We start from the raw sequence: 27,089 nt of genomic DNA on the forward strand, positions 1-27,089 counted from the left end.
TCCAGAATCCAGTAACCAGCTGTCAGTACACACAAGATTTGTCCCTTCACCGATTTATGATTTAAATAAAATGGTCATTTTTCACAAACTGTCAAGAATTTATTTTGTAATCAACATCCAATATCTGAGCGTAAAGCCCAGAAAGCACAAGAGCCACCCCCGATCCTGGAGATACAGGTCATAAATTCAGTTGTATGTTGCTTTTGAACACAATTACCACATTGTACGAGAATAAACCAGATAGTGCACCCATTTGCATCCATTACGTGTTCTGCTGACTTCCTCCTGAGGTTTCCAGTCCTTCATCCATGAATCCTCTGAATGTAGACAGCAGACTATCCTTCATCCTAACATGTGGCAGTCAGAGAGGATAGTCATGGCAATCACTTTAATTATAGCAACCATATCTGGACTCTCAATGAACTCCTTAATAGTCACTGAATACTGCAGAACCTGGAAGAGGCAGAATCAACCTGGTGTCTTCATTCTGTTCTCCTCAGCACTAACTAACCTCCTCCTGCAGTGCTCCATCACTCTCAACGGCTGCCTGTATGTTTTTGACGGCTACCTGACGTTTGTACATGAAGTCTATGTAATGGACATTGCAATTCTCTATTTTCTGATAGAGCTGAGCTTCTGGCATGCCACCTGGCTCTCCATCTACTACTGCCTAAAGTTGGTCAACCTTCCATGCCAGTTCTACTTCCAGTTGAAGCTTCAGTTCTCCACCTTTGTTCCTCTGCTGCTTGTAGGGTCTATCATTGCCTCACTTCTAATTAATGTACCATTTCTCTGGACTCTACAGATAACACGGATTTCCAACATGACTGATTATAAGTTTGCAATGGTTTATCCGCACACAATCTTTAACATGATATTCGGTTGTTGCCTTCCCTTTCTGATAACTTTTACATCGATCGTGCTTTGTGTCAACTCCATCCTGAGCCATATCATGAAGGTAAAGAGCAATGAGATCAACTTCAAGAGGCCTCAGCTAAAGGCTCACATGGGCGCAGTGAAAACAATGGTCACTCGCCTGATTCTAGACCTGATCCTTTGCTTGGTATCTACTGGTTTATTAATGTCGGGGCTAACTTTTGAGATAGTGGCGGACACGGCCTGCTCGCTATATATTATGGTGTATTCTACTTCCCTGTCCATCTTATTCATTCTCGGAAATCCTAAACTAAAGAAAAAGTTATTTACTTCTTCGAAGATAAGTTGGCACTGAAGGAAAAAGAAGCATCCTGCTATATACACACATAAACCCCGAGGCATATTACACAGGAGCTATAAGGTGTAGTATATAATAGAGTCATGTATAAGTAGCAGAGGAAGCAAGACAGACCACCAACAGCCAAACCACCGCCATCATGTATGGGCGTTACTGCGGCACAACTCAGTGCACAAACCCTTACAGGGATTATCCCAGGAGGAAAACCCCTTATAACCTATGAGAGCATATGGACATCAGAGAGGAGGTTTCCCTCTTCTCTGGGCCAGAATAGAGAGTCAATCATATCATAGATGCATCGCTGGATTTCCTTGATATTATAGTTGTGTGAATCTCTAATAAAATATGTTGAAATAAATAATTCTCAGATTTCATGTTTTATTCTTTAAAACAACTCTTACATGGTGTTCACAGGTGATGCTGTAGTAAGCGTACCAGCGTCGTCTGCTCGTGGGAACGATTTAGGGCCATTTCTCTGTATGGTAATTCACTGGGACCATTTCTCCTTGTATCCTGACGCTGGTTGCTTCTGAGTGTGAATGGTACCATTGTGTCTGTATTCCTCTCCTGATCAGTATGAAAGGGGTTAATTGCCTCTAATTTTCTGTGTGTATTTGTTTTCCTTGAAGGGGTTAAGGCCTCTTTCTCTTTGTGTGCACCTGTGTGTGTTGTGGGCTATGTGTTTTTTGACTATCCTGCCCCTTGCCTGAGGAGCAGCATCAGTGACAGCTTCTGCTTCTGCTGTCCTGTTTACGTGTCCCATCCCTGCCCATCTGTACGTCTGTTCAGTGTCCGTTGTCCTGTGTGTCCTGACCCAGCCTGTGTTCCTGCTGTATTTAGTCTGTGTTCCCTGCTCCTCTTGTCTCAGTTTAGTTTGCTATCTGGACTCCTGTGATCGCATTATGACTTAGTGCCTGTTCAGACGGTGCCTTCAGGTTTAGTGAATTTTCTAGTTTCTGAGCCTCCTGGTCAGAGTTCCTGTTTCCAGGGGTCATGTTTCCAGTATACTGTAACCATCCATGGAGGTAGTGGTCTGGTCCCCAACCCGCAGCAAAGTCCAAATCCCTGTATAGGGGTTAAAGGGTGAATACTGCTACCAGAATAGCACCCTCAGGATTTGGACCAACACCAAACTGGTTACGTGGCATAATGGTTCCACAACCACTGATCCATAACAGTCCAACTAATCGTAACAAACAGACCCTCCAGTCCGGAACTAAGATTTCACTATACATTGGTGCTAACTGGTGAAATTATGGTTCTCGCATTGCTAATATTTGGTCCCTGATTCCTTCTTCTCAAAGAGGCCACTTGAGTCTTAGACTTGACAATTGAGACGTTCTGAGGCAATCTAAGTCCCCCCCAACTGCTGAGAGGAACCGACATCAATGATGTCCCAGGGCAGTGAAGACGGAGCATCTGCTCCTCACATGTAAATGCTGTTTCCCTGTTTGATGAGTTCATCTGTTGAAATACTCCACAAATAAACCAAAAAGGCAAAGCCAGATTACAGTGTGGGACATTTTTCTTGTTTAACAGAACCAGGATCACATCTAAAATGGAAGAGAGGGAAGGACAGCCATCTCACGTCACAGTGCACAACTACCAAAATGGCTGCCTGAAATGCAGAGACATCACCTGCTACCAGAGGACTTGGGATGACACATGCTTTCAAGTCCGGTTCTTATGATAAAAACTTCTTTCAGCTCTTGACATCTCTATATACTTCTTTTTGTGGTCATTACTGGCTCGTCCTTCAGTACTTTAATTTGTTTTTCTCTTTTTGGTTTGCAAACAAAACTGTTGCTCCTTTGAACAGGTAGAGCTGTATGGACCTGTGTCTTTTATCAACCTATGTGACTACAGTTTATAACAGAATCTTGATGCCTGAGGATGTCTCCACTCTTTTCTTTACCAACTCCTCCTCCGCACTGTTCCTGCACTCTCCCTACACTCTCCCTCTCCAATATTCTTTTTTTTTAACTGCTTTCTGCTTCACTGATACCACCATTATACCTCTTCGTTTTAGTCATCGTCTTCATCACCTTGGTTTCTGGAATCCTTTTGAATGTCAGCATTGTTGTCATTTACATCAAAAACTGGAGAGAACATCTCAGAGCTGGTGACTGTTATACAGTAGTCCTCATCATCGCTTCAGCCAACATTATTCTTTATGTCCTGCTGACTTATGGAGGATTTTTTTTTTAAACACAGTTATTTCCTCATCTCCCCAATGCTGTCATCTCATCATTTCATCTTTTTGAAAGGCTGCAAAGCCAATCAACAAGCGTCATACTACTTGCCCCAAAAGGCCATCACAGCCATGCCTACTATTGTCATGGCTGTGATTGGTCAACTGCAGCGTGTGACCCAGCCTCTATTTAAGCTGGAGTCACGTAGCGCGTAGGGAGAGGCTGCAGCTGCTGTGAGGGAGAAATCAGGGAGGAATCTTATCAAGAACTGGTTTATGTACTCAGCGATCTACAGAAAAAGTGTTTTGTGGGTGCAGTGCACAATTTTTTTAAGCCTGCCCTGAGCCAACTACTGCTGAAAACCAACCTTTTTTTCCTTCAGTTAGTCAATATCAATACATGATCGGCAGCCATTTTATGCAATCTGCAAGTCCAAAAATACAGCTTTAAACCCTCTAATATACTGCACATCTGGGATTAGACAAGCATAAGTGACTGTCACATTTTGGACAGAAATACAGCTTTTGGTTAGGGTGAAAAAACCCTCTAAAATACTGCACATCTGTGATTACATGTGCATAAGTGAGTGTCACATTTAGGCCATAAATACGGCTTTGGAATACTGGGGTGAAAAAACCCTTTAATATACTGCACATCTGGGATAAGACGTCTCTTATGCTGTTTGAAGACTTTGCTGGCAGGGTTTCCCAAGGGCATCCACCTATCCTTTCCCCAGGGGTGGAAGACATACAATGCACTGACGCACAACCACTTATGTTTCCTGATGAGGACATGGGAATACCACCTCAGCACGTCTCTGATGATGACGAAACACAGGTGCCAACTGCTGCGTCTTTCTGCAGTGTGCAGACCGAAAAGGAGGTCAGGGAGGAAGACTGGGTGGAAGACGATGCAGCGGACGATGAGGTCCTAGACCCCACATAAAATGAAGGTCGTGCCACTGACTTTCAGAGTTCAGAGGAAGAGGCAGTGGTGAGACCGAGCCAACAGCGTAGCAAAAGCGGGAGCAGGGTGCAAAAGCAGAGCAGCCAAAACAGTTCGCCTGCTACTGGCCACCGTCACCAGGGACCGAGAACGCCAAAGGCAGCTTCAAGGAGTTCCCTGGCATGGCACTTCTTTACACAATGTGCTGACGACAAGACCCGAGTGGTTTGCATGCTGTGCCATCAGAGCCTGAAGCGAGGCATTAATGTTCTGAACCTTAGCAGAACCTGCATGACCAGGCACCTGCATGCGAGACACGGGCTGCAGTGGAGTAAGCACCTTCAAAACCAAGAAAGGGCTCAGGCTCCTCCTGCTCCCTCTTCTGCTGCTGCCTCGGCCTCTTCCTCCGCCTCTGGAGGAATGTTGGCACCTGCCGCCCAGCAAACAGAGGATGTACCACCAACACCACCACCTCCGTCACCAAGTATCTCCACCATGTCACACGGATGCGTTCAGCTCTCTCTCACAAACCTTTGAGAGAAAGCAAAATTCCCACCTAGCCACCCTCGATCCCTTGCCCTGAATGCCAGCATTTCTAAACTGCTGGCCTTTGAAATGCTGTCATTCAGGCTGGTGGAGACGGACAGCTTCAAACAGCTCATGTCGCTTGCTGTCCCACAGTACGTTGTTCCCAGCCGCCACTTCTTCTCCAGGAGAGCCGTGCCCTCCCTGCACAACCAAGTATCGGATAAAATCAAGTGTGCACTGCGCAACGCCATCTCACCCTGCCGCCGGTCGGTTGTCTGCTCTACAGCGTAACTTCGGCCTTCCCGCTCACCGCCTCATATGCGACGTGCCCACCAGGTGGAACTCCACCTTGCACATGCTGGACAGACTGTGCGAGCAGCAGCAGGCCATAGTGGAGTTTCAGCTGCAGCACGCACGGGTCAGTCGCACTGCGGAACAGCACCACTTCACCACCAATGACTGGGCCCCCATGCAAGACCTGTGTGCCCTGTTGCGCTGTTTCGAGTACTCCACCATGGCCAGTGGCGATGATGCCGTTATCAGCATTACAATACTACTTCTATGTCTCCTTGAGAAAACACTTATGGCGATGATGGATGAGGATGTGGCCCAGGACGAGGAGGAGGAAGAGGGGTCATCTCTAACACTTTCAGGCTAGTCTTTTAGAAGTGGCTCAGAAAGAGGATTTTTGCAAGAGCAGAGGCCAGGTACAAACTTGGCCAGCCAGGGCCCACTCCTGGAGGACGAGGAGGATGAGTAGGAGGATGGGGATGAAGCATGTTCACAGCAGGGTGGTATCCAACGCAGCTCGGGCCCATCACTGGTGCGTGAATGGGGGGATGCGGAGGACGCAGACGATACGCCTCCCACAGAGGACAGCTTGTCCTTACCTCTGGGCAGCCTGGCCCACATGAGCGACTACATGCTGCAGTGCCTGCGCAACGACAGCAGAGTTGCCCACATTTTAACGTGTGCTGACTACTGGGTGGCCACCGTGCTGGATCCTGTTACAAAGACAATGTGCCGTCCTTAATTCCCTCACTGGAGCGTGATAGGAAGATGCGCGACTACAGGCGCACGCTGGTAGACGCGCTCCTGAGAGCATTCCCGACTGACGCCGGGGGACAAGTGGAAGCACAAGGCGAAGGCAGGGGAGGAGGAAGAGGTCGCCAACGCAGCTGTGTCAGCGCCAGCACCTCAGAAGGCAGGGTTAGCCTGGCAATTTCATCTCATCATCTCTCCAGCACTGTCATCTCATCATTTCTCCGGGGCTGAAATTTCATCATTTCTCAAACACTGTAATCTCATCATTTCTCCGGGGCTGTAATTTCATTATTTCTCCAGTGTTGTCATCTCGCCATTTCTCCGGCGCTCTTGTCTCGCCATTTCTCCAGTGCTGTCATCTCATCATTTCTCCGGCGCTATCATCTCATTTCTCCAGTGCTGTCATTATATTATTTCTCATATAAGTAGAGAAGGGGGCGGCACAGTTACTCCAACAATCCGCACTGTAGCGAGGCGATTATCGGGGCTGATGAGGATCTACACACTTTCGGTGGTGCACAGCTGATCACAGTAAGTAAGGTACATATGGTCACGATAAGAGAGAAGGAATATACAGCGGCACTCACCAGTGTGTTGTATTAGAAAGGTGCTTTTATTCCATATATAAGATATAGCAGGGGGCAGACAATTCTTAGTCACGCATCAAACAGCGATGGCCGTTTCGCGCTACAAGTGCTTCCTCAGGCTGTGCGTCAGCGCGTACATTCGTGCCACCCTTTTAAATACCGGCGCTGCCTGTTGTCGTGGTAATAGAAAACACAGTTGCGCCCACATCAAAGGTTAATAGAAAAATATACATGTAACGTAACAACTATAGATACCAAGCACTACACTTCCACATGACAATTACGTGTGCAACATATAACTATAAGAGTAGACTCAAATCATTCCTGTCATTTAATCCAAGCTCACCCAGAGCTTTTGTGCGCAATATCCATCTTGCTTCCCTCTGCAGGAGGAGGCGATGTCTATCCCCCCCCTACAGGCAAAATCGGACCCCCCAACACCAAATCACAAACCCCCCAAACGCACGTATGACTTGAAACGCACCGACTCCCACCGCCCGATCTTCTTAATCACTTCATCCCCCAGCCCCAGCCTTGCAGCCTCTGTCGCCGCCCCAATACGAAAGGAATGACCCGTGAAACCTCTGGAGTCCATTCCCAACGCTGCCATACATTTTTTTAAACACAGCCACAAACTGGAATCTCGACAGAAAGAACCATCCTCGTGTCTCAACAAAGGACCCTCACCCTCCCAGCAAACCCCCGCCTTATACTCCCTCGAACAGTTGACCGGACAAACTAAACACCCCGCAACCGCATACAAAGACACACTACAACCTCTTCCTTCCCTATCCGTCTTAGATACCCTAATTCGCACCACTAACCTATCCTCATACAAATCCACATCCCCACTCCCCAAACCCCCCGTCCTAACTATACTCTTACTCACGAACTCCCCCAACCGAAAAGCCCCAAAAAAGGCCAACGAAAAAGCCAGTCTAAACAATCGAACCTCACTAGCCGATCTACAAACTGACTCTACACAAACCCCCACTCTCATCAACAAATCAAAAGAAACCGGCCTCCTACCGTCAGCCAACCGACCCCCTCGTCTAAAACCCTTCAGCACCTGTTTCACCAAAAATGATTTTGTAACATCCGGAAGGCCCCTTAATCTGAAACCAAAAACCAAGCCTGCCAAACAACGATTAACCCTTGCCACCGACCAACCCTCCTCCACTATGTGCCCCAAAAACAATACCAACGGGGCCTCCCCCCCATCAACCCCAACCCCCAAATCCGCACACCACTGTTCCCAAGAACGCCACGCCTTACTATAGTCCAACCATGTACCCTCACTCAACGACCTCCTAAACAAACCCGTTATAGTACCTCCAAGAGATCCCAGAGCCAAACCGGGCACTCCAACCCCTCCTTCTCTGCCTCCGGCGCCAGCTGCCGAAAAAGCTCCAACTGCAAACGAGAGAGAGAATCAGCCACTCCGTTAGAAACACCCGGCACATGCACCACCACAACCCACGTGTTCAGAGGCAAACACATCAGCACCAAGTGTTGCAACAACCTAACCACAGGAGGTGAAGATGACGACAGACTATTGACCGCCTGCACAACACCCAAATTATCGCAATGCCACTTCACCTTCCTGTCCCTGAACCTATCACCCCACAGCACCACCGCCAGCACTATAGGAAACAACTCCAGTAACGTCACGTTCCTCACCCAACCCCTCGCAAACCAACCTTCCGGCCACTCACCTGCGCACCACTGTCCCTCACAATAGACACCAAAACCCACCCCCCCAGCTCTCAACCACCCCCCCAGCTCTCAACCACCTCCCCCATGACCAACGCCCTACCATTAAACTGCCCCAAAAACCCATCCCAAACCTCCAAATCTCTCCTCAACTCCTTACCCAGCCGAATAAAATGGTGACCCGACACCACACCTGAAGTCGCCGCCGCCAACCTCCTACAAAATATCCGACCCATCGGGATAATCCTACAAGCAAAATTTTACTTCCCCAACAAGGATTGCAACTCCTTTAAACGAATCTTCGGCCTACACCTTGCCAACCTCACTGCAGCCCTCAGATCAACCAATTTGTCTTCAGGCAACCTACACTCCATCCGCACCGTGTCCAGCACAATACCTAAAAAACATAACTCCGTAGTGGGACCGACCGTCTTCTCTGCCGACAATGGCACTCCAAACGATGCAAACACCGACTGCAACGACGCCAGCAATAACCCACACACCCTGGAATCCGCCGGACCCAAACACAGGAAGTCGTCCAAGTAATGAATGAGCGACTGACACCCCGCCACATCCTTCACTACCCATTCCAAAAAGGAGCTAAATCTCTCAAAATACGCGCAAGAAACGGAACACCCCATTGGCAAACACCTGTCCACAAAATAACCCCCGTCCCAAAAACAAAGCAACAAACGTAAACTATCCGGATGAACCGGCAACAGCCGGAATGCCGCCTCAATGTCCGCCTTCGCCAACAGCGTACCCGGCCCTAACTTCCTAACCCAACCAACCGCCGTGTCAAAGGATGTATAAACAACCGAACATAAATCCGGGTCAATCCCATCATTCACCGATGCCCCCTTTGGGAATGACAAATGATGAATCAATCGGAAAGCATTCGGCTCCTTCTTCGGAACCACCCCCAACGGAGAGACCACCAAGTCCCCCAAAGGTAACTCCTCAAAAGGCCCGTACATCCTCCCCAAATCCACCTCCTTAGCCAGCTTCTGAGTCACCACCTCCGGGTGCAGCAAAGCCGACTTCAAATTCTTACACTTCCCACCTCCCGCTCCCGCCGGACAAGACGGGATCACAAACCCCTCCTCAAATCCCTTCCTCAAAAACTCCGCCCCATCCTTATCCGGGTACCTACTTAAATACCGACCCATCGCGCCCACTCGTACCGGCGTCCGCCCCTTTTCCAACCGCCTCTCCACCCCTTTGACCTTGGCCCCCGGAAGCAACGACTGGCACTGTGACTCCCTCCACACCCCGAGCATTCATGCTTAAACTTACATTTTTGACCGAACTTCCAACCCCCCTCATTGAATAAGAAGCACAAACCTTTTGCTGAGGCTGCCGCAAAACCTGACTGCCCCGCCCCTCCCCCCCTCCCTGCTCCGCACGAAAAGGCTGCCCCTGTCTCCCTGCCCCCATCACCCTCATCCACAACCCTATATCTTTATGGTCCCACCGCATGCTGGAGCGGACCGCCTTCCTCTGACGAAACTGTTCGTCATACCGCAACCACCCATACCCCCCATAAACCCGATAAGCCTCCCCTATCGCGTCCATGTAACAAAACAAAGGCGAACAACTATCCGGCGCCTTCTCCCCAATCACACTTGCCAAAATAGCAAATGCCTGAAGCCAATTACTAAAGTTACGGGGAATCAGCCTATACCGCTTCTTTTCCTCCTCCTTCTTTTTCCCCAAATCCTTCCTAACCACATCCAAGTTAAAGCGTTCCAAAGGGAGAAGCGAGAAAATATCCACATATTCCCCCTTCCAAATCCGGTCCCTCATTTCCTGCCTCAAATGGGCCCCCAAAGGGCTCTCAAAGCACATATACACCTCGCCCCTCGCCGCATCGTCCACCCTCGGCCTATCCTCCTCGCCACCCACCTGAGTTTGCACTGAAACCCCCCCCACACCCGCCCCACTCGTCGCCCCCCCCCAGGGACCACCCCACCCAACACCTGCCCCGATCCCCCCGCCGCCTCACCCTCACTCCCTCTCCCCACCCCCCACGCTTGTAAAGGCCCTGCACCGCCGTGCTCCATACTAGCCAAACCGCACAGCAACCACCCCAAACCACCAATTAACTCAGACTGACCACCTCCACTGACCCCCACACCTTGCATTAATGAAAACAGTGTCCCCAGAGTTGCCTCACCTGGCTGCCCGGGCGCTGTGAACCCCGCAGCCGTAGATCCGGATTCCCGCCACTCCACCACCGATCGCATCATCCTGGATTCTCCCTCCGGCAAACCGACACTGCAGCCCGACGTCCCAGCATCCTCAGGGCTGGACGCGTCTTGCTCCGACCTGGGAAACAGCACACCGACAGCATCACCAGGACCCTCTCATGCCTAGCGGGCCTCCCCACCGGTTGAGAAGAGGAGCCCGCAGTACCAGGTCCCGCATCCCCGCCGTCTGCAGCTGCACGTGGTGGAGGGGGCCGCCCCCTCCCTTCATTGAGTCCCGCCTTCCAATTGGATTCCTCCCGGGCAAAGAGGATGGGGCTGAGAGGGTCCCTAGAGGGGCTCCTTACTCGGCGCTGGACGCTGGGGGTGTCCTCTACTATAAGGCGCCGGCGGCCTGGCCCGCCGCGGCCTTTTTGTCGCATGGCGGAAGGCAAACTGCCCCTGCCGCCTCCCCCTGCAGCAAGCCGGCTACCTGCTCTTCCAGCCAGCATGGACCACGAGCCTCCGCCGCTGCCCGCAGTCTCGCCAGGACATCTTCAATACCGGACATGGTGAGTCGCTTCCGAGGAGAAGGAGATGTCCTCTTTGCCTGCCGTTCTCCCTAAAATGGCGCCGGTCCGCATGCGCCCGCCTCCCTACACCCTCCCTGCTCACACTCCCGCCTACCTTCAACCCCTTAACCCATCCTTGCTCGGCCCTGGCGCCCAAAACCCCTCATGTAGGCCTACCTCCAGCGTCCGGCCTTTCTGGACCATATTCGGGCAGCCAGGACATTGATTCTGTGCTTGATCCTGGACCTGATGTTCTGCATTGTAGTTGTGCTGGGACCGTTCTTTCCTTTCCAGGCTAGACTCATCCTGAAATACCTCAGCCGGATATTCATTGTGCTGTATCCTTCGCTGCAGTCCATGATTCTAATCACTGGAAAACCCAACATAATGCAACACTTTTTTGTGTTGCCAAAAACAAAAATCTTCACAACTTTCTGATGCTTAACCCTTTAGTCAAAGTATATTTTTTTCATCTGTGCATTCCAAGAACTATAGTTTTTTGTTGTTGTTGATGTAGCTGTATGAGCACTTGTTATTTTGCAGAAAAAGTTGAGTTTTTTAATGTATACATAACCCACTGATTAACTTTTATTAACTTTCTGTGGTTGAATGGGAAAAAAACAATGCTGTCATTAGTGTTGTAAACTTTGCAACATTCACTTTGTTGCATAAATCACATGATGACTTCACTCTTTGGGTCAGTACGATTACATCAAAACTATATATTGTACATATAAGTTTTTCTCTTTGTGTAAAAGAAAAAACATCAGCAAAAAACCTGTGATTCGGGCAGTGTTATTTTGTTCTCTATCTGCTGTGTAAACACATTGGCACGGATCCTGCAATCTCATTTGTGGGGCTGCCGATGGCTGATAAAGGGAGCGCCTCCTATTAAATCAACCAAGGGGTAAACGTTCTGGTGATCCTGGCCTTTAGAGCAGGAGCTTGGCTGTCATAAGACACAGGAGGTGCAGCCTCTGTGCAGCCACTTAGACTAGGCTGCCTCGAAAAGGAAGACATAAAAAGGTGTATTAGTGATCACCAGGGAGACAACAACTCAAGGATAATTATATTCCATAAAATACGAGCAGAAACCAGATAGTGCACAGATTTGCATCCATTGCGTGTTCTGCTGACTTCCCCCTGAGGTTTCCAGTCCTTCATCCATGAATCCTCTGTATGTAGACAGCAGACTATCCTTCATCCTAACATGTGGCAGTCAGAGAGGATAGTCATGGCAATCACTTTAATTATAGCAACCATATCTGGACTCTCAATGAACTCCTTAATAGTCACTGAATACTGCAGAACCTGGAAGAGGCAGAATCAACCTGGTGTCTTCATTCTGTTCTCCTCAGCACTAACTAACCTCCTCCTGCAGTGCTCCATCACTCTCAACGGCTGCCTGTATGTTTTTGACGGCTACCTGACATTTGTACATGAAGTCTATGTAATGGAATTTGCAATTCTCTATTTTCTGATAGAGCTGAGCTTCTGGCATGCCACCTGGCTCTCCATCTACTACTGCCTAAAGTTGGCCAACCTTCCATGCCAGTTCTTCTTCCAGTTGAAGCTTCATTTCTCGACCTTTGTTCCTCTGCTGCTCGTAGGGTCTATCATAGGCTCACTTCTAATTAATGTACCATTTCTCTGGACTCTACAGATAACACGGATTTCCAACATGACTGATTATAAGTTTGCAATGGTTTATCCACACACAATCTTTAACATGATATTCGGTTGTTGCCTTCCCTTTCTGATAACTTTTACATCGATCGTGCTTTGTGTCAACTCCCTCCTGAGCCATATCATGAAGGTAAAGAGCAATGAGATCAACTTCAAGAGGCCTCAGCTAAAGGCTCACATGGGCGCAGTGAAAACAATGGTCACTCGCCTGATTCTAGACCTGATCCTTTGCTTGGTATCTACTGGTTTATTAATGTCGGAGCTATCTTTTGGGATAGTGGCGGACACTGCCTCCTGGCTTTATATTATGGTGTATTCTACTTCCCTGTCCATCTTATTCACTCTCGGAAATCCTAAACTGAAGAAAAAGTTATTATCTTCTTCGAAGATAAGTTGGCACTAAAGGAAGAAGAAACATCCTGCTATATACACACATAAACCCTGAGGCATATTACACAGGAGCTATAAGGTGTAGTATATAATAGAGTCATGTATAAGTAGCAGAGGAAGCAAGACAGACCACCAACAGCCAAACCACCGCCATCATGTATGGGCGTTACTGGGGCACAACTCAGTGCACAAACCCTTACAGGGATTATCCCAGGAGGAAAACCCCTTATAACCTATGAGAGCATATGGACATCAGAGAGGAGGTTTCCCTCTTCTCTGGGCCAGAATAGAGAGTCAATCATATCATAGATGCATCGCTGGATTTCCTTAATATTATAGTTGAGTGAATCTCTAATAAAATATGTTGAAATAAATAATTCTCAGATTTCATGTTTTATTATTTAAAACAACTCTTACATGGTGTTCACAGGTGATGCTGTAGTAAGCGTACCAGCGTCGTCTGCTCGTGGGAACGATTTAGGGCCATTTCTCTGTATGGTAATTCACTGGGACCATTTCTCCTTGTATCCTGACGCTGGTTGCTTCTGAGTGTGAATGGTACCATTGTGTCTGTATTCCTCTCCTGGTCAGTATGAAAGGGGTTAATTGCCTCTAATTTTCTGTGTGTATTTGTTTTCCTTGAAGGGGTTAAGGCCTCTTTCTCTTCGTGTGCACCTGTGTGTGTTGTGGGCTATGTGTTTTTTGACTATCCTGCCCCTTGCCTGAGGAGCAGCATCAGTGACAGCTTCTGCTGTCCTGTTTACGTGTCCCATCCCTGCCCATCTGTACGTCTGTTCAGTGTCCGTTGTCCTGTGTGTCCTGACCCAGCCTGTGTTCCTGCTGTATTTAGTCTGTGTTCCCTGCTCCTCTTGTCTCAGTTTAGTTTGCTATCTGGACTCCTGTGATCGCATTATGACTTAGTGCCTGTTCAGACGGTGCCTTCAGGTTTAGTGAATTTTCTAGTTTCTGAGCCTCCTGGTCAGAGTTCCTGTTTCCAGGGGTCATGTTTCCAGTATACTGTTACCATCCATGGAGGTAGTGGTCTGGTCCCCAACCCGCAGCAAAGTCCAAATCCCTGTATAGGGGTTAAAGGGTGAATACTGCCACCAGAATAGCACCCTCAGGATTTGGACCAACATCAAACTGGTTACTTGGCATAATCGTTCCACAACCACTGATCCATAACAGTCCAACTAATCGTAACAAACAGATCCTCCAGTCCGGAACTAAAATTTCACTATACATTGGTGCTAACTGCTGAAATTATGGTTCTCGCATTACTAATATTTGATCCCTGATTCCTTCTTCTCAAAAAGACCACTGGAGTCTTAGACATGCCAATTGAGATGTTCTGAGGCAATCTAAGTCCCCCCCAACTGCTGAGAGGAACCGACATCAATGATGTCCCAGGGCAGTGAAGAGGGAGCATCTGCTCCTCACATGTAAATGCTGTTTCCCTGTATGATGAGTTCATCTGTTGAAATTCTCCACATATAAGCCTAAAAGACAAAGCCAGATTACAGTGTGGGACATTTTTCTTGTTTAACAGAACCAGGATCACATCTAAAATGGAAGAGAGGGAAGGGCAGCCGTCTCACGTCACAGTGCGCAACTACCAAAATGGCTGCCTGAAATGCAGAGACATCACCTGCTACCAGAGGACTTGGGATGACACATGCTTCCAAGTCCGGTTCTTAAGATAAAAACTTCTTTCAGCTCTTGACATCTCTCTATACTTCTTTTTGTGGTCATTACTGGCTCGTCCTTCAGTATTTTATTTTGTTTTTCTCTTTATGGTTTGCAAACAAAACTGTTGCTCCTTTGAACAGGTAGAGCTGTATGGACCTGTGTCTTTTATCAACCTATGTGACTACAGTTTATAACAGAATCTTGATGCCTCAGAAAGTCTCCACTCTTTTCTTTACCAACTTCTCCTCCGCACTGTTCCTGCACTCTCCCTACACTCTTTCTCTCCAATATTCTTTTTTTTAACTGCTTTCTGCTTCACTGATACCACCATTATACCTCTTCGTTTTAGTCATCGTCTTCATTACCTTGGTTTCTGGAATCATTTTGAAGTCAGCATTGTTGTCATTTACATCAGAAACTGGAGAGAACATCTCAGAGCTGGTGACTCCCCAACGCTGTCATCTCATCATTTCTCCAGTGCTGTCATCTCATCATTTCTCCAGTGCTGTCATCTCATCATTTTCTACTGCACTGTCATCTTATCATTTCTCCAGCACTGTAATTTCATCATTTCTCTAGTGCTGTCAACTCGCCATTTCTCCGGCGCCGTTGTCTCGCCATTTCTCCAGTGCTGTCATCTCATTATTTCTCCATCGCTGTTATCTCATCATTTCTTCGGCGCTGTCATCTCATTTCTCCGGTGCTGTCATCTCATCATTTCTCTAGCAATTTCATCTCATCATTTCTCCAGCACTGTCATCTCATCATTTCTCCAACACTGTAATCTCATCATTTCTCCAGCACTGTAATCTCATCATTTCTCCAGCACTGTAATCTCATCATTTCTCCAGCACTGTAATCTCATCATTTCTCTGGTGCTGTCATCTCATCATTTCTCCGCTGCTGTCATCTCATTATTTCTCCAGTGCTGTCATCTCATCATTAGAGTTGAGCGAACCCGAACTGTAAAGTTCGGGTACGTACCGAACTTTAGGGTTTTCGGCACCCGGACCCGAACCCGAACATTTACGTAAAAGTTCGGGTTCGGCGATTTTTATGGCGCTTTTTGAAAGGCTGCAAAACAGCCAATCAGGTAAGGCCTGAGCAAGTTCAGGCGCGAGTCAATTGGGTGGCCGACAGTGGATCCAGCACGTTCACATTATCTCCCACCCACTCTTCTGCAGAAAGCGCACAGGTGGCGCCTGAAACCCTTGCCCATCAGTCTGTCACATCACATCCGTGCATATCGGGGAACCTGTCTGAGCCTCAAGTCATGCAGCAGTCTCTTATGCTGTTTGAAGACTTTGCTGGCAGGGTTTCCCAAGGGCATCCACCTAGCCCTTCCCCAGGGGTGGAAGACATACAATGCACTGACACACAACCACTTATGTTTCCTGATGAGGACATGGGAATACCACCTCAGCACGTCTCTGATGATGACGAAACACAGGTGCCAACTGCTGCGTCTTTCTGCAGTGTGCAGACCGAAAAGGAGGTCAGGGAGGAAGACTGGGTGGAAGACGATGCAGGGGACGATGAGGTCCTAGACCCCACATGGAATGAAGGTGAGACCGAGCCAACAGCGTAGCAAAAGCGGGAGCAGGGTGCAAAAGCAGAGCAGCCGTCGCCAAAACAGTTCGCCTGCTACTGGCCACCGTCACCAGGGACCGAGAACACCAAAGGCAGCTTCAAGGAGTTCCCTGGCATGGCACTTCTTTACACAATGTTCTGACGACAAGACCCGAGTGGTTTGCACGCTGTGCCATCAGAGCCTGAAGCGAGGCATTAACGTTCTGAACCTTAGCACAACCTGCATGACCAGGCATCTACATGCGAGACACGGGCTGCAGTGAAGTAAGCACCTTCAAAACCAAGAAAGGGCTCAGGCTCCTTCTGCTCCCTCTTCTGCTGCTGCCTCAGCCTCTTCCTCCGCCTCTGGAGGAACGTTGGCACCTGCCGCCCAGCAAACAGAGGATGTGCCAACAACACCACCTCCGTCACCAAGCATCTCCACCATGTCACACGGCAGCGTTCAGCTCTCCATCTCACAAACATTTGAGAGAAAGCGTACATTCCCACCTAGCCACCCTCGATCCCTTGCCCTGAATGCCAGCATTTCTAAACTGCTGGCCTTTGAAATGCTGTCATTCAGGCTGGTGGAGACGGACAGCTTCAAACAGCTTATGTCGCTTGCTGTCCCACAGTATGTCATTCCCAGCCGCCACTTCTTCTCCAGGAGAGCCGTGCCCTCCCTGCACAACCAAGTATCGGATAAAATCAAGTGTGCACTGCGCAACGCCATCTCACCCTGCCGCCGCTCGGCTGTCGGCTCTACAGTGTAACGTCAGCCTTCCCACTCACCGCCTCATATGCGAAGTGCCCACCAGGTGGAACTCCACCTTGCACATGCTGGACAGACTGTGCGAGCAGCAGCAGGCCATAGTGGAGTTTCAGCTGCAGCACGCACGGGTCAGTCGCACTGCGGAACAGCACCACTTCACACCACCAATGACTGGGCCTCCATGCGGGACCTGTGTGCCCTGTTGCACTGTTTCGAGTACTCCACCAACATGGCCAGTGGCGATGACGCCGTTATCAGCCTTACAATACTACTTCTATGTCTCCTTGAGAAAACACTTGTTGATGATGGAAGAGGAGGTGGCCCAGGACGAGGAGGAGGAAGAGGGGTCATCTCTAACACTTTCAGGCCAGTCTTTTAGAAGTGGCTCAGAAAGAGGATTTTTGCAACAGCAGAAGCCAGGTACAAACTTGACCAGCCAGGGCCCACTCCTGGAGTACGAGGAGGAGGAAGATGAGGAGGAGGAGGAGGATGGGGATGAAGAATGTTCACAGCGGGGTGGTATCCAACGCAGCTCGGGCCCATCACTGGTGCGTGGCTGGGGGGATACGGAGGACGCAAACGATACGCCTCCCACAGAGGACAGCTTGTCCTTACCTCTGGGCAGCCTGGCACACATGAGCGACTACATGCTGCAGTGCCTGCGCAACGACAGCAGAGTTGCCCACATTTTAGCGTGTGCTGACTACTGGGTGGCCACCCTGCTGGATCCACGGTACAAAGACAATGTGCCGTCCTTAATTCCTCACTGGAGCGTGATCGGAAGATGCGCGACTACAGGCGCACGCTGGTAGACTCGCTCCTGAGAGAATTCCCGACTGACGCCGGGGGACAAGTGGAAGCACAAGGCGAAGGCAGAGGAGGAGGAAGAGGTCGCCAACGCAGCTGTGTCAGCGCCAGCACCTCAGAAGGCAGGGTTAGCATGGCAATTTCATCTCATCATTTCTCCGGGGCTGTAATTTCATGATTTCTCAAGTGCTGTCATCTCGCCATTTCTCCAACGCTCTTGTCTCGCCATTTCTCCGGTGCTCTTGTCCAGTGCTGTCATCTCATCATTTCTCCGGCGCTGTCATCTCATTTCTCCAGTGCTGTCATTATATTATTTCTCACATAAGTAGAGAAGGGGGCGGCACAGTTACTCCAACAATCCGCACTGTAGCGAGGCGATTATCGGGGCTGATGAGGATCTACACACTGCCGGTGGTGCACAGCTGATCACAGTAAGTAAGTGTCACGGCCATGGCTGTGACCGTGACTCCTGAACCGCATGCGGTTGTCAGCGGTTTAGTTTGGTTGTCAATCACAGGTGAGGGCTGTGGTATTTGCCTCACCTGTGGTTGCCGCTGGCAACAGTATGTATGTGGCAGCATAGCAGTCTGAGCTGTGTCGTGGCAGCTTGCTATGTTGTGCATGCGGTTTCGTGTGATGTGTGTATGTGTGCACTTGGTTTTATGTTATTGTGTGCACTTCCCTTTTAAGTGGTGTTTTCCCTTCCCTGGTGTTGGAAGGGTTAACCTCCTTCCTAGTGTGTGTGTGCACTGGGTGTGTCTGACTGTGGGTGTGGCTACTTGGCCCTATAAAGCCTCAGTGGAAGGCAGTAGTCAGAGGGTGCTTCAGCCATGCTGCTGGAGACATCCCCCTGCTGGTTACCATCCTTCCAGTAAGGGCCACCCTTCCGGTCATAAAATCCTTATCTCTGAGGTTTAGGTTTAGGTTTTATGTCTCATTAAGTTTATGTTTAGCTAAGTCTGTTATGTTTTCCTGTATGACTCTGTGCTGCCATGTATCTGGGTTCCGGTGTGTGGATGAGTTTGTGCTGACGTCTGTCTGCTATTTGTGGACTTCAGCTTTCCTGCACACGGATCCAGTCAGCAGGGCTGTGGCAGGTGGCTGGAACTAGTGCAGCACCTGCCATATACATTGGCTGGCAATTGTTCCCCTTTTCCCAGCAGCTTGGCCGTTGAGACTCCTGCTCCTCCATGTCTAGGAGGAGTGGGTTGTCTTACTCAGCTCCTAGTTTAGGGCCATCTTGAGGGCTAGCAGGGACTTCTAGGTTCCGGAGCATGAGCCCTCCTACCATCAAGGTCGGCTCATGTAGCTAGGAGCCAGGGTCAGGTTAGGGATGCGTTTAGGAGGTGACCTGCTCCCTAATCCTGTCTTCTTGGCCAAGCAGCCATAACATCTACAGGCTTCACACGGCTGAGGATTTCCCCCATCCTCAGCCGTGACAGTAAGGTACATATGGTCACAATAAGAGAGAAGGAATATACAGCTGCACTCACCAGTCTGTTGTATCAGAAAGGTGCTTTTATTCCATATATAAGATATAGCAGGGGGCAGACAATTCTTAGTCACGCATCAAACAGCGATGGCCGTTTCGCGCTACAAGTGCTTCCTCAGGCTGTGCGTCAGCGCGTACATTCGTGCCACCCTTTTAAATACCGGCGCTGCCTGTTGTCATGGTAATAGAAAACACAGTTGCGCCCACATCAAAGGTTAATAGAAAAATATACATGTAACGTAACAACTATAAATACCAAGCACTACACTTCCACATGACAATTACGTGTGCAACATATAACTATAAGAGTGGACTCAAATCAGAAGAATTACTCAACAAGGATATGAAGAGAGTAGAGGAGGGCTTCTCCCAGAATGACCTACTTACGAGCAGGCGTGGTAGAAATAAACAGATCAAGGCCATTAGTGGGGGTGGAAGGTTTGCATTCTCTTTCAAATATAGCCCCATGGCAGAACGTATCCGTTCAGTAATATTCAAGAATTGGGACATTTTGAGAAGGGATGCCACCCTGAGTGAACTTACAGAACAGAAGCCACAGAAGAAGCCACACGATTAAAGACAGACTTGTGAGAAGCAGGTTCCAGGCTACTAAGGGTAACAATTGGCTTAAGAATAATATACCAAAGGGCAATTTCCGATGTGGCAGCTGTTCACTGTGCTCCAATAACTCCCGAAAGAAATATATCGAGTTTGCAGGCACCCAACATAGAATCAATAGTTTCATTACTGCAGGAGCACGTAGGTGGTGTATCTACTACTCTGCAGCTGCGGGCGATTCTAGGTTGGGAAGACAATCAGGTGCATGTTTGAAAGAGTGAGGGAGCACTTCAACTCAGTAAAAACAGGAAAAGGCTGCCCCAGATTTATAGACCACGTAAGAAGTGTTCATGGAGGTAACGTGGATTGTATCTCTTTCACAGGGCTAGAGATTGTATCCGCTCCTCTGTAGGGGGGGGATAGACATCGCCTCCTCCTGCAGAGGGAAGCAAGATGGATAGTGCGCACAAAAGCTCTGGGTGAGCTTGGATTAAATGACAGGAATGATTTGAGTCCACTCTTATAATTATATGTTGCACACGTAATTGTCATGTGGAAGTGTAGTGCTTGGTATTTATAGTTGTTACGTTGCATGTATATTTTTCTATTAACCTTTGATGTGGGCGCAACTTTGTTGTCTATTACCATGACAACAGGCAGCGCCGGTATTTAAAAGGGTGGCACGAATGTACGCGCTGACGCACAGCCTGAGGAAGCGCTTGTAGCGCGAAACGGCCGTCGCTGTTTGATGCGTGACTAAGAATTGTCTGCCCCCTGCTATATCTTATATATGGAATAAAAGCACCTTTCTGATACAACTGGTGAGTGCCGCTGTATATTCCTTCTCTCTTATCGTGATTATATTATTTCTCCAGCGTTGTCATCTGGTTATTTCTCCAGTGCTGCTGTCTCGTCATTAGAGATGTCCAGAACTATTCGCCGGCGAATAGTTCCCAGCGAACATAGCTTGTTTGCGTTCGCCGCGGCGGGCGAACATATGCGATGTTCGGTCCGCCCCCTATACACCATCATTGAGTAAACTTTGACCCTGTACCTCTACAGTCAGCAGACACATTCCAGCCAATCAGCAGCAGACCCTCCCACCTCCTATCAAATAGCAAGGACAGCATCCATCTTAGATTCATTCTGAAGCTGCAGTGTCACAAATTTGACTAAGTTGTAATCGCAAAGCGAATAATACGGGTTATATTAAATCGCATTGCGAATTCAACTTGGAGCTGGGTTCCTAATGGTTGTTGTATTGCTAGAATATAACGAAGATTGAGAATATAGCGCTATATCCGTTATATTCGTCAATTCTAGCAATACAACCATTAGGATCTCAGATCTAAGTTGTAATCGCAATGCGAATTCAACTTACCACACTCTGTGTCAACTGTGTAATTTTCCATGGGAGTTTTGCCATGGATCCCCCTCCGGCATGCCACAGTCCAGGTGTTAGTCCCCTTAAAACAACTTTTCCATCACTATTATGGCCAGAAAGAGTCCCTGTGGGTTTCAAAATCTTCTTGCCTATTGAAGTCTATGGCGGTTCACCCGGTTCGCCCGTTCGCGAACATTTGCGGAAATTCGCGTTCGCTGTTCACGAACGAAAAATTTTATGTTCGCGACATCTCTACTCGTCATTTCTTTTGTGCAGTCATCTCGTCATGTCTCCTTCTGTTCCAGTCTTTTATTTATCTTTGTTTCTGAAACATCTCCTGGCTCGCCAAACGCTACAGCTTCAAATTAGTCAACTTTTCCCAACCAGTTTTGCTATGGATAAAGCTAAGATTGTCTTCTGCTGTGACCATGCTGTTCCTGGGGCCCCTTCTTGGGAACATTTCTTATCAATCTGCCATTTCTATTGACAACTATACAGAAACCTGTAGATGACCCTGGAAACATGAATGTCAGTAGCTCTGGAATCAGCGTGAAGGTCTCTTTCCCAGTTGTACAGATGACACTTGGGACATGCTTGCTGTTTCTTCTAACGCTCCTTTGCATTCTGCCTAGTGTAAAGTCTCTTGTGAAACACATCTGGAAGATTCAGAAGAACTCATCTGATATCAAATACTCTCAACTTCAGGACCATATTCGGGCAGCCAGGACAATGATTCTGTGCTTGATCCTGGACCTGATGTTCTGCATTGTAGTTGTGCTGGGACTGTTCTTTCCTTTCCAGGCTAGACTCATCCTGAAATCCCTCAGCCGGATATTTATTGTGCTGTATCCTTCGCTGCAAGTTGCCAAAAACAAAATTCTTCTGAACTTTCTGATGCTTAACCCCTTAGTCACCAAGTATTTTTTTTTTATCTGTGCATTCCACGAAGTATAGTTTTTTTTGTTGTTGATGTAGCTGTATGAGCACTTGTTATATGACTTCACTCTTTGGGTCAGTACGATTACATCAAAACTATATATAGACCAAAAGTTTGGACACACCTTCTCATTCAAAGAGTTTTCTTTATTTTCATGACTATGAAGGCATCAAAACTATGAATTAACACATGTGGAATTATATACATAACAAACAAGTGTGAAACAACTGAAAATATGTCATATTCTAGGTTCTTCAAAGTAGCCACCTTTTGCTTTGATTACTGCTTTGCACACTCTTGTCATTCTCTTGATGAGCTTCAAGAGGTAGTCCCCTGAAATGGTCTTCCAACAGTCTTGAAGGAGTTCCCAGAGATGCTTAGCACTTGTGGGCCCTTTTGCCTTCACTCTGCGGTCCAGCTCACCCCAAACCATCTCGATTGGGTTCAGGTCCGGTGACTGTGGAGGCCAGGTTATCTGGCGCAGCACCCCATCACTCTCCTTCATGGTCAAATAGCCCTTACTTTCAAAGTTTTCCCAATTTTTCAGCTGACTGACTGACCTTCATTTCTTAAAGCAATGATGGCCACTCGCTTTACTTAGCTGCTTTTTTCTTGCCATAATACAAATTCTAACAGTCTATTCAGTAGGACTATCAGCTGTGTATCCACCTGACTTCTCCTCAACGCAACTGATGGTCCTAACCCCATTTATAAGGCAAGAAATCCCACTTATTAAACCTGACAGGGCACACCTGTGAAGTGAAGACTATTTCAGGGGACTACCTCTTGAAGCTCATCAAGAGAATGCCAAGAGTGTGCAAAGCAGTAATCAAAGCAAAAGGTGGCTACTTTGAAGAACCTAGAATATGACATATTTTCAGTTGTTTCACACTTGTTTGTTATGAATATAATTCCACATGTGTTAATTCATAGTTTTGATGCCTTCAGTGTGAATCTACAATTTTCATAGTCATGAAAATAAAGAAAACTCTTTGAATGAGAAGGTGTGTCCAAACTTTTGGTCTGTACTGTAAGTTTTTCTCCTTGTGTAAAAGAAAAAACATCAGCAAAAAACCTGTGATTCGGGCAGTGTCATTTTGTTCTCTATCTGCTGTGTAAACACATTGGCACGGATCCTGCAATCTCATTTGTGGGGCTGCCGATGGCTGATAGAGGGAGCGCCTCCTATTAAATCAACCAAGGGGTAAACGTTCTGGTGATCCTGGCCTTTAGAGCAGGAGCTTGGCTGTCATAAGACACAGAAGGTGCAGCCTCTGTGCAGCCACTTAGACTAGGCTGCCTCGAAAAGGAAGACATAAAAAGGTGTATTAGTGATCACCAGGGAGACAACAACTCAAGGATAATTATATTCCATAAAATACGAGCAGAAACCAGATAGTGCACAGATTTGCATCCATTACGTGTTCTGCTGACTTCCCCCTGAGGTTTCCAGTCCTTCATCCATGAATCCTCTGTATGTAGACAGCAGACTATCCTTCATCCTAACATGTGGCAGTCAGAGAGGATAGTCATGGCAATCACTTTAATTATATCTACCATATCTGGACTCTCAATGAACTCCTTAATAGTCACTGAATACTGCAGAACCTGGAAGAGGCAGAATCAACCTGGTGTCTTCATTCTGTTCTCCTCAGCACTAACTAACCTCCTCCTGCAGTGCTCCATCACTCTCGACGGCTGCCTGTATGTTTATGACGGCTACCTGACGTTTGTACATGAAGTCTATGTAATGGACATTGCAATTCTCTATTTTCTGATAGAGCTGAGCTTCTGGCATGCCACCTGGCTCTCCATCTACTACTGCCTAAAGTTGGTCAACCTTCCATGCCAGTTCTTCTTCCAGTTGAAGCATCATTTCTCCACCTTTGTTCCTCTGCTGCTCGTAGGGTCTATCATAGGCTCACTTCTAATTAATGTACCATTTCTCTGGACTCTACAGATAACACGGATTTCCAACATGACTGATTATAAGTTTTCAATGGTTTATCCGCACACAATCTTTAACATAATATTCGGTTGTTGCCTTCCCTTTCTGATAACTTTTACATCGATCGTGCTTTGTGTCAACTCCATCCTGAGCCATATCATGAAGGTAAAGAGCAATGAGATCAACTTCAAGAGGCCTCAGCTAAAGGCTCACATGGGCGCAGTGAAAACAATGGTCACTCGCCTGATTCTAGACCTGATCCTTTGCTTGGTATCTACTGGTTTATTAATGTCGGAGCTATCTTTTGAGATAGTGGCGGACACGGCCTGCTCGCTATATATTATGGTGTATTCTACTTTCCTGTCCATCTTATTCATTCTCGGAAATCCTAAACTGAAGAAAAAGTTATTTACTTCTTCGAAGATAAGTTGGCACTAAAGGAAGAAGAAACATCCTGCTATATACACACATAAACCCCGAGGCATATTACACAGGAGCTATAAGGTGTAGTATATAATAGAGTCATGTATAAGTAGCAGAGGAAGCAAGACAGACCACCAACTGCCAAACCACCGCCATCATGTATGGGCGTTACTGGGGCACAACTCAGTGCACAAACCCTGACAGGGATTATCCCAGGAGGAAAACCCCTTATAACCTATGAGAGCATATGGACATCAGAGAGGATGTTTCCCTCTTCTCTGGGCCAGAATAGAGAGTCAATCATATCATAGATGCATCGCTGGATTTCCTTAATATTATAGTTGTGTGAATCTCTAATAAAATATGTTGAAATAAATAATTCTCAGATTTCATGTTTTATTATTTAAAACAACTCTTACATGGTGTTCACAGGTGATGCTGTAGTAAGCGTACCAGCGTCGTCTGCTCGTGGGAACGATTTAGGGCCATTTCTCTGTATGGTAATTCACTGGGACCATTTCTCCTTGTATCCTGACGCTGGTTGCTTCTGAGTGTGAATGGTACCATTGTGTCTGTATTCCTCTCCTGGTCAGTATGAAAGGGGTTAATTGCCTCTAATTTTCTGTGTGTATTTGTTTTCCTTGCAGGGGTTAAGGCCTCTTTCTCTTCGTGTGCACCTGTGTGTGTTGTGGGCTATGTGTTTTTTGACTATCCTGCCATCTCATCATTTCTCCAGTGCTGTCATCTCATCATTTCTCCAGCGCTGTCATCTCCTCATTTCTCCAACGCTGTCTTCTCATCATTTCTCCAGCGCTGTCATCTCATCATTTCTCCATTGCTGTCATCTCATCATTTCTCCAGCGCTGTCATCTCGTCATTTCTCCAGCGCTGTCATCTCGTCATTTCTCCAGCGCTGTCATCTCATCATTTCTCCAGCGCTGTCATCTCATCATTTCTCCAGCGCTGTCATCTCATCATTTCTCCAGCGCTGTCTTCTCATCATTTCTCCAGCGCTGTCATCTCATCATTTCTCCAGTGCTGTCATCTCATCATTTCTCCAGTGCTGTCATCTCATCATTTCTCCAGCGCTGTCTTCTCATCATTTCTCCAGCGCTGTCATCTCGTCATTTCTCCAGCGCTGTCTTCTCATCATTTCTCCAGTGCTGTCATCTCATAATTTCTCCAGTGCTGTCATCTCGTCATTTCTCCAGCGCTGTCATCTCATCATTTCTCCAGTGCTGTCATCTCATCATTTCTCCAGCGCTGTCATCTCATCATTTCTCCATTGCTGTCATCTCATCATTTCTCCAGTGCTGTCATCTCGTCATTTCTCCAGTGCTGTCATCTCATCATTTCTCCAGTGCTGCTTTCTCGTCATTTCTTCTGTGCAGTCGTCTCGTCATGTCTCCTTCTGTTCCAGTCTTTTATTTATCTTTGTTTCTGAATCATCTCCTGGCACGCCAAACGCTACAGCTTCCAAATAGTCAACTTTTCCTAACCAGTTTTTCTATGGATAAAGTTAAGATTGTCTTCTGCTGTGACCATGCTGTTCCTGGGGCCCCTTTTTGGGAACATTTCTTATCAATCTGCCATTTCTATTGACAACTATACAGAAACCTGTAGATGACCCTGGAAACAGGAATGTCAGTAGCTCTGGAATCAGCGTGAAGGTCTCTTTCCCACATGATGGGGGGGGCATCTATGGGGACACTTACTGGCACATTATTGGGGGGCATTATGGGGGACACTAGGCCGGCAGCCTATCAGAGGCCGGACACTGAGGGCATCTACTGGGGCACTATATATGGGGCATTTTATACTGGTACATTAGGGGGGGCACTAGCAGGAAGGGGGGAGAGGAGCACTATGGGGGAATTTACTGGGGGCACTATATAGGGGTATTTTATACTGGGACATTATGGAGGCACTATGGGGACATTAGCTCAACTGGGGGCATTACAAGGGGGTATTTTTTGCACTGTCACATTATAAGGAGAATTATTTCTTCTGGGGTGGGGCATTATGGTGGGCTTTATTACTCCCCTATGGTATGACCCCCTAGTAGCAGCCTCTCCCTGCTCTGCTATCCCTCTGCCTCTTCTCCAAGTCCTTATTATAAAATCTTTCTCATTAGGATAAAACACAACATCAGCTCCGCCGACCCCCCGGCCAAAGTGTTGAAGTGGCGTCCGAGATCCCCAAGGGCCGAGCTAAGTAATTGTAAGTTTTCATGTGGAATATGTTTACGTTATACACATATAGCATACACCGTGCCCCACAATATACAGTATACCGCTACACTGTGCCCCACAATATACAGTATACCGCTACACTGTGCCCCACAATATACAGTATACCGCTACACTATACCACACAATATACAGTATACCGCTACACTGTGCCCCACAATATACAGTATACATCTACACTGTG

At 47.6% G+C, this 27,089-nt stretch overlaps 3 protein-coding genes across 3 annotated transcripts; all 3 read left to right on the forward strand.

The window, feature by feature from the left end:
* Nucleotides 1–418: 418 nt before the first annotated feature.
* On the forward strand, nucleotides 419–1,231 carry LOC121007912 (taste receptor type 2 member 119-like). The gene has a single exon (XM_040440181.1). It carries the CDS (start codon nucleotides 419–421, stop codon nucleotides 1,229–1,231), a length of 813 nt encoding a protein of 270 aa, XP_040296115.1.
* An 11,046-nt stretch (nucleotides 1,232–12,277) lies between these two features.
* Nucleotides 12,278–13,090, forward strand: LOC121007913 (taste receptor type 2 member 119-like). The gene has a single exon (XM_040440182.1). It carries the CDS (start codon nucleotides 12,278–12,280, stop codon nucleotides 13,088–13,090), a length of 813 nt encoding a protein of 270 aa, XP_040296116.1.
* A 10,768-nt stretch (nucleotides 13,091–23,858) lies between these two features.
* LOC121007915 (taste receptor type 2 member 119-like) lies at nucleotides 23,859–24,671 on the forward strand. The gene has a single exon (XM_040440184.1). The coding sequence runs from the start codon at nucleotides 23,859–23,861 to the stop codon at nucleotides 24,669–24,671; it is 813 nt and encodes a 270-aa protein (XP_040296118.1).
* The last annotated feature ends 2,418 nt before the right edge of the window (nucleotides 24,672–27,089 follow it).

This window comes from Bufo bufo, chromosome 7 (assembly GCF_905171765.1).
Source record: "Bufo bufo chromosome 7, aBufBuf1.1, whole genome shotgun sequence".
NCBI lineage: Eukaryota > Metazoa > Chordata > Amphibia > Anura > Bufonidae > Bufo > Bufo bufo.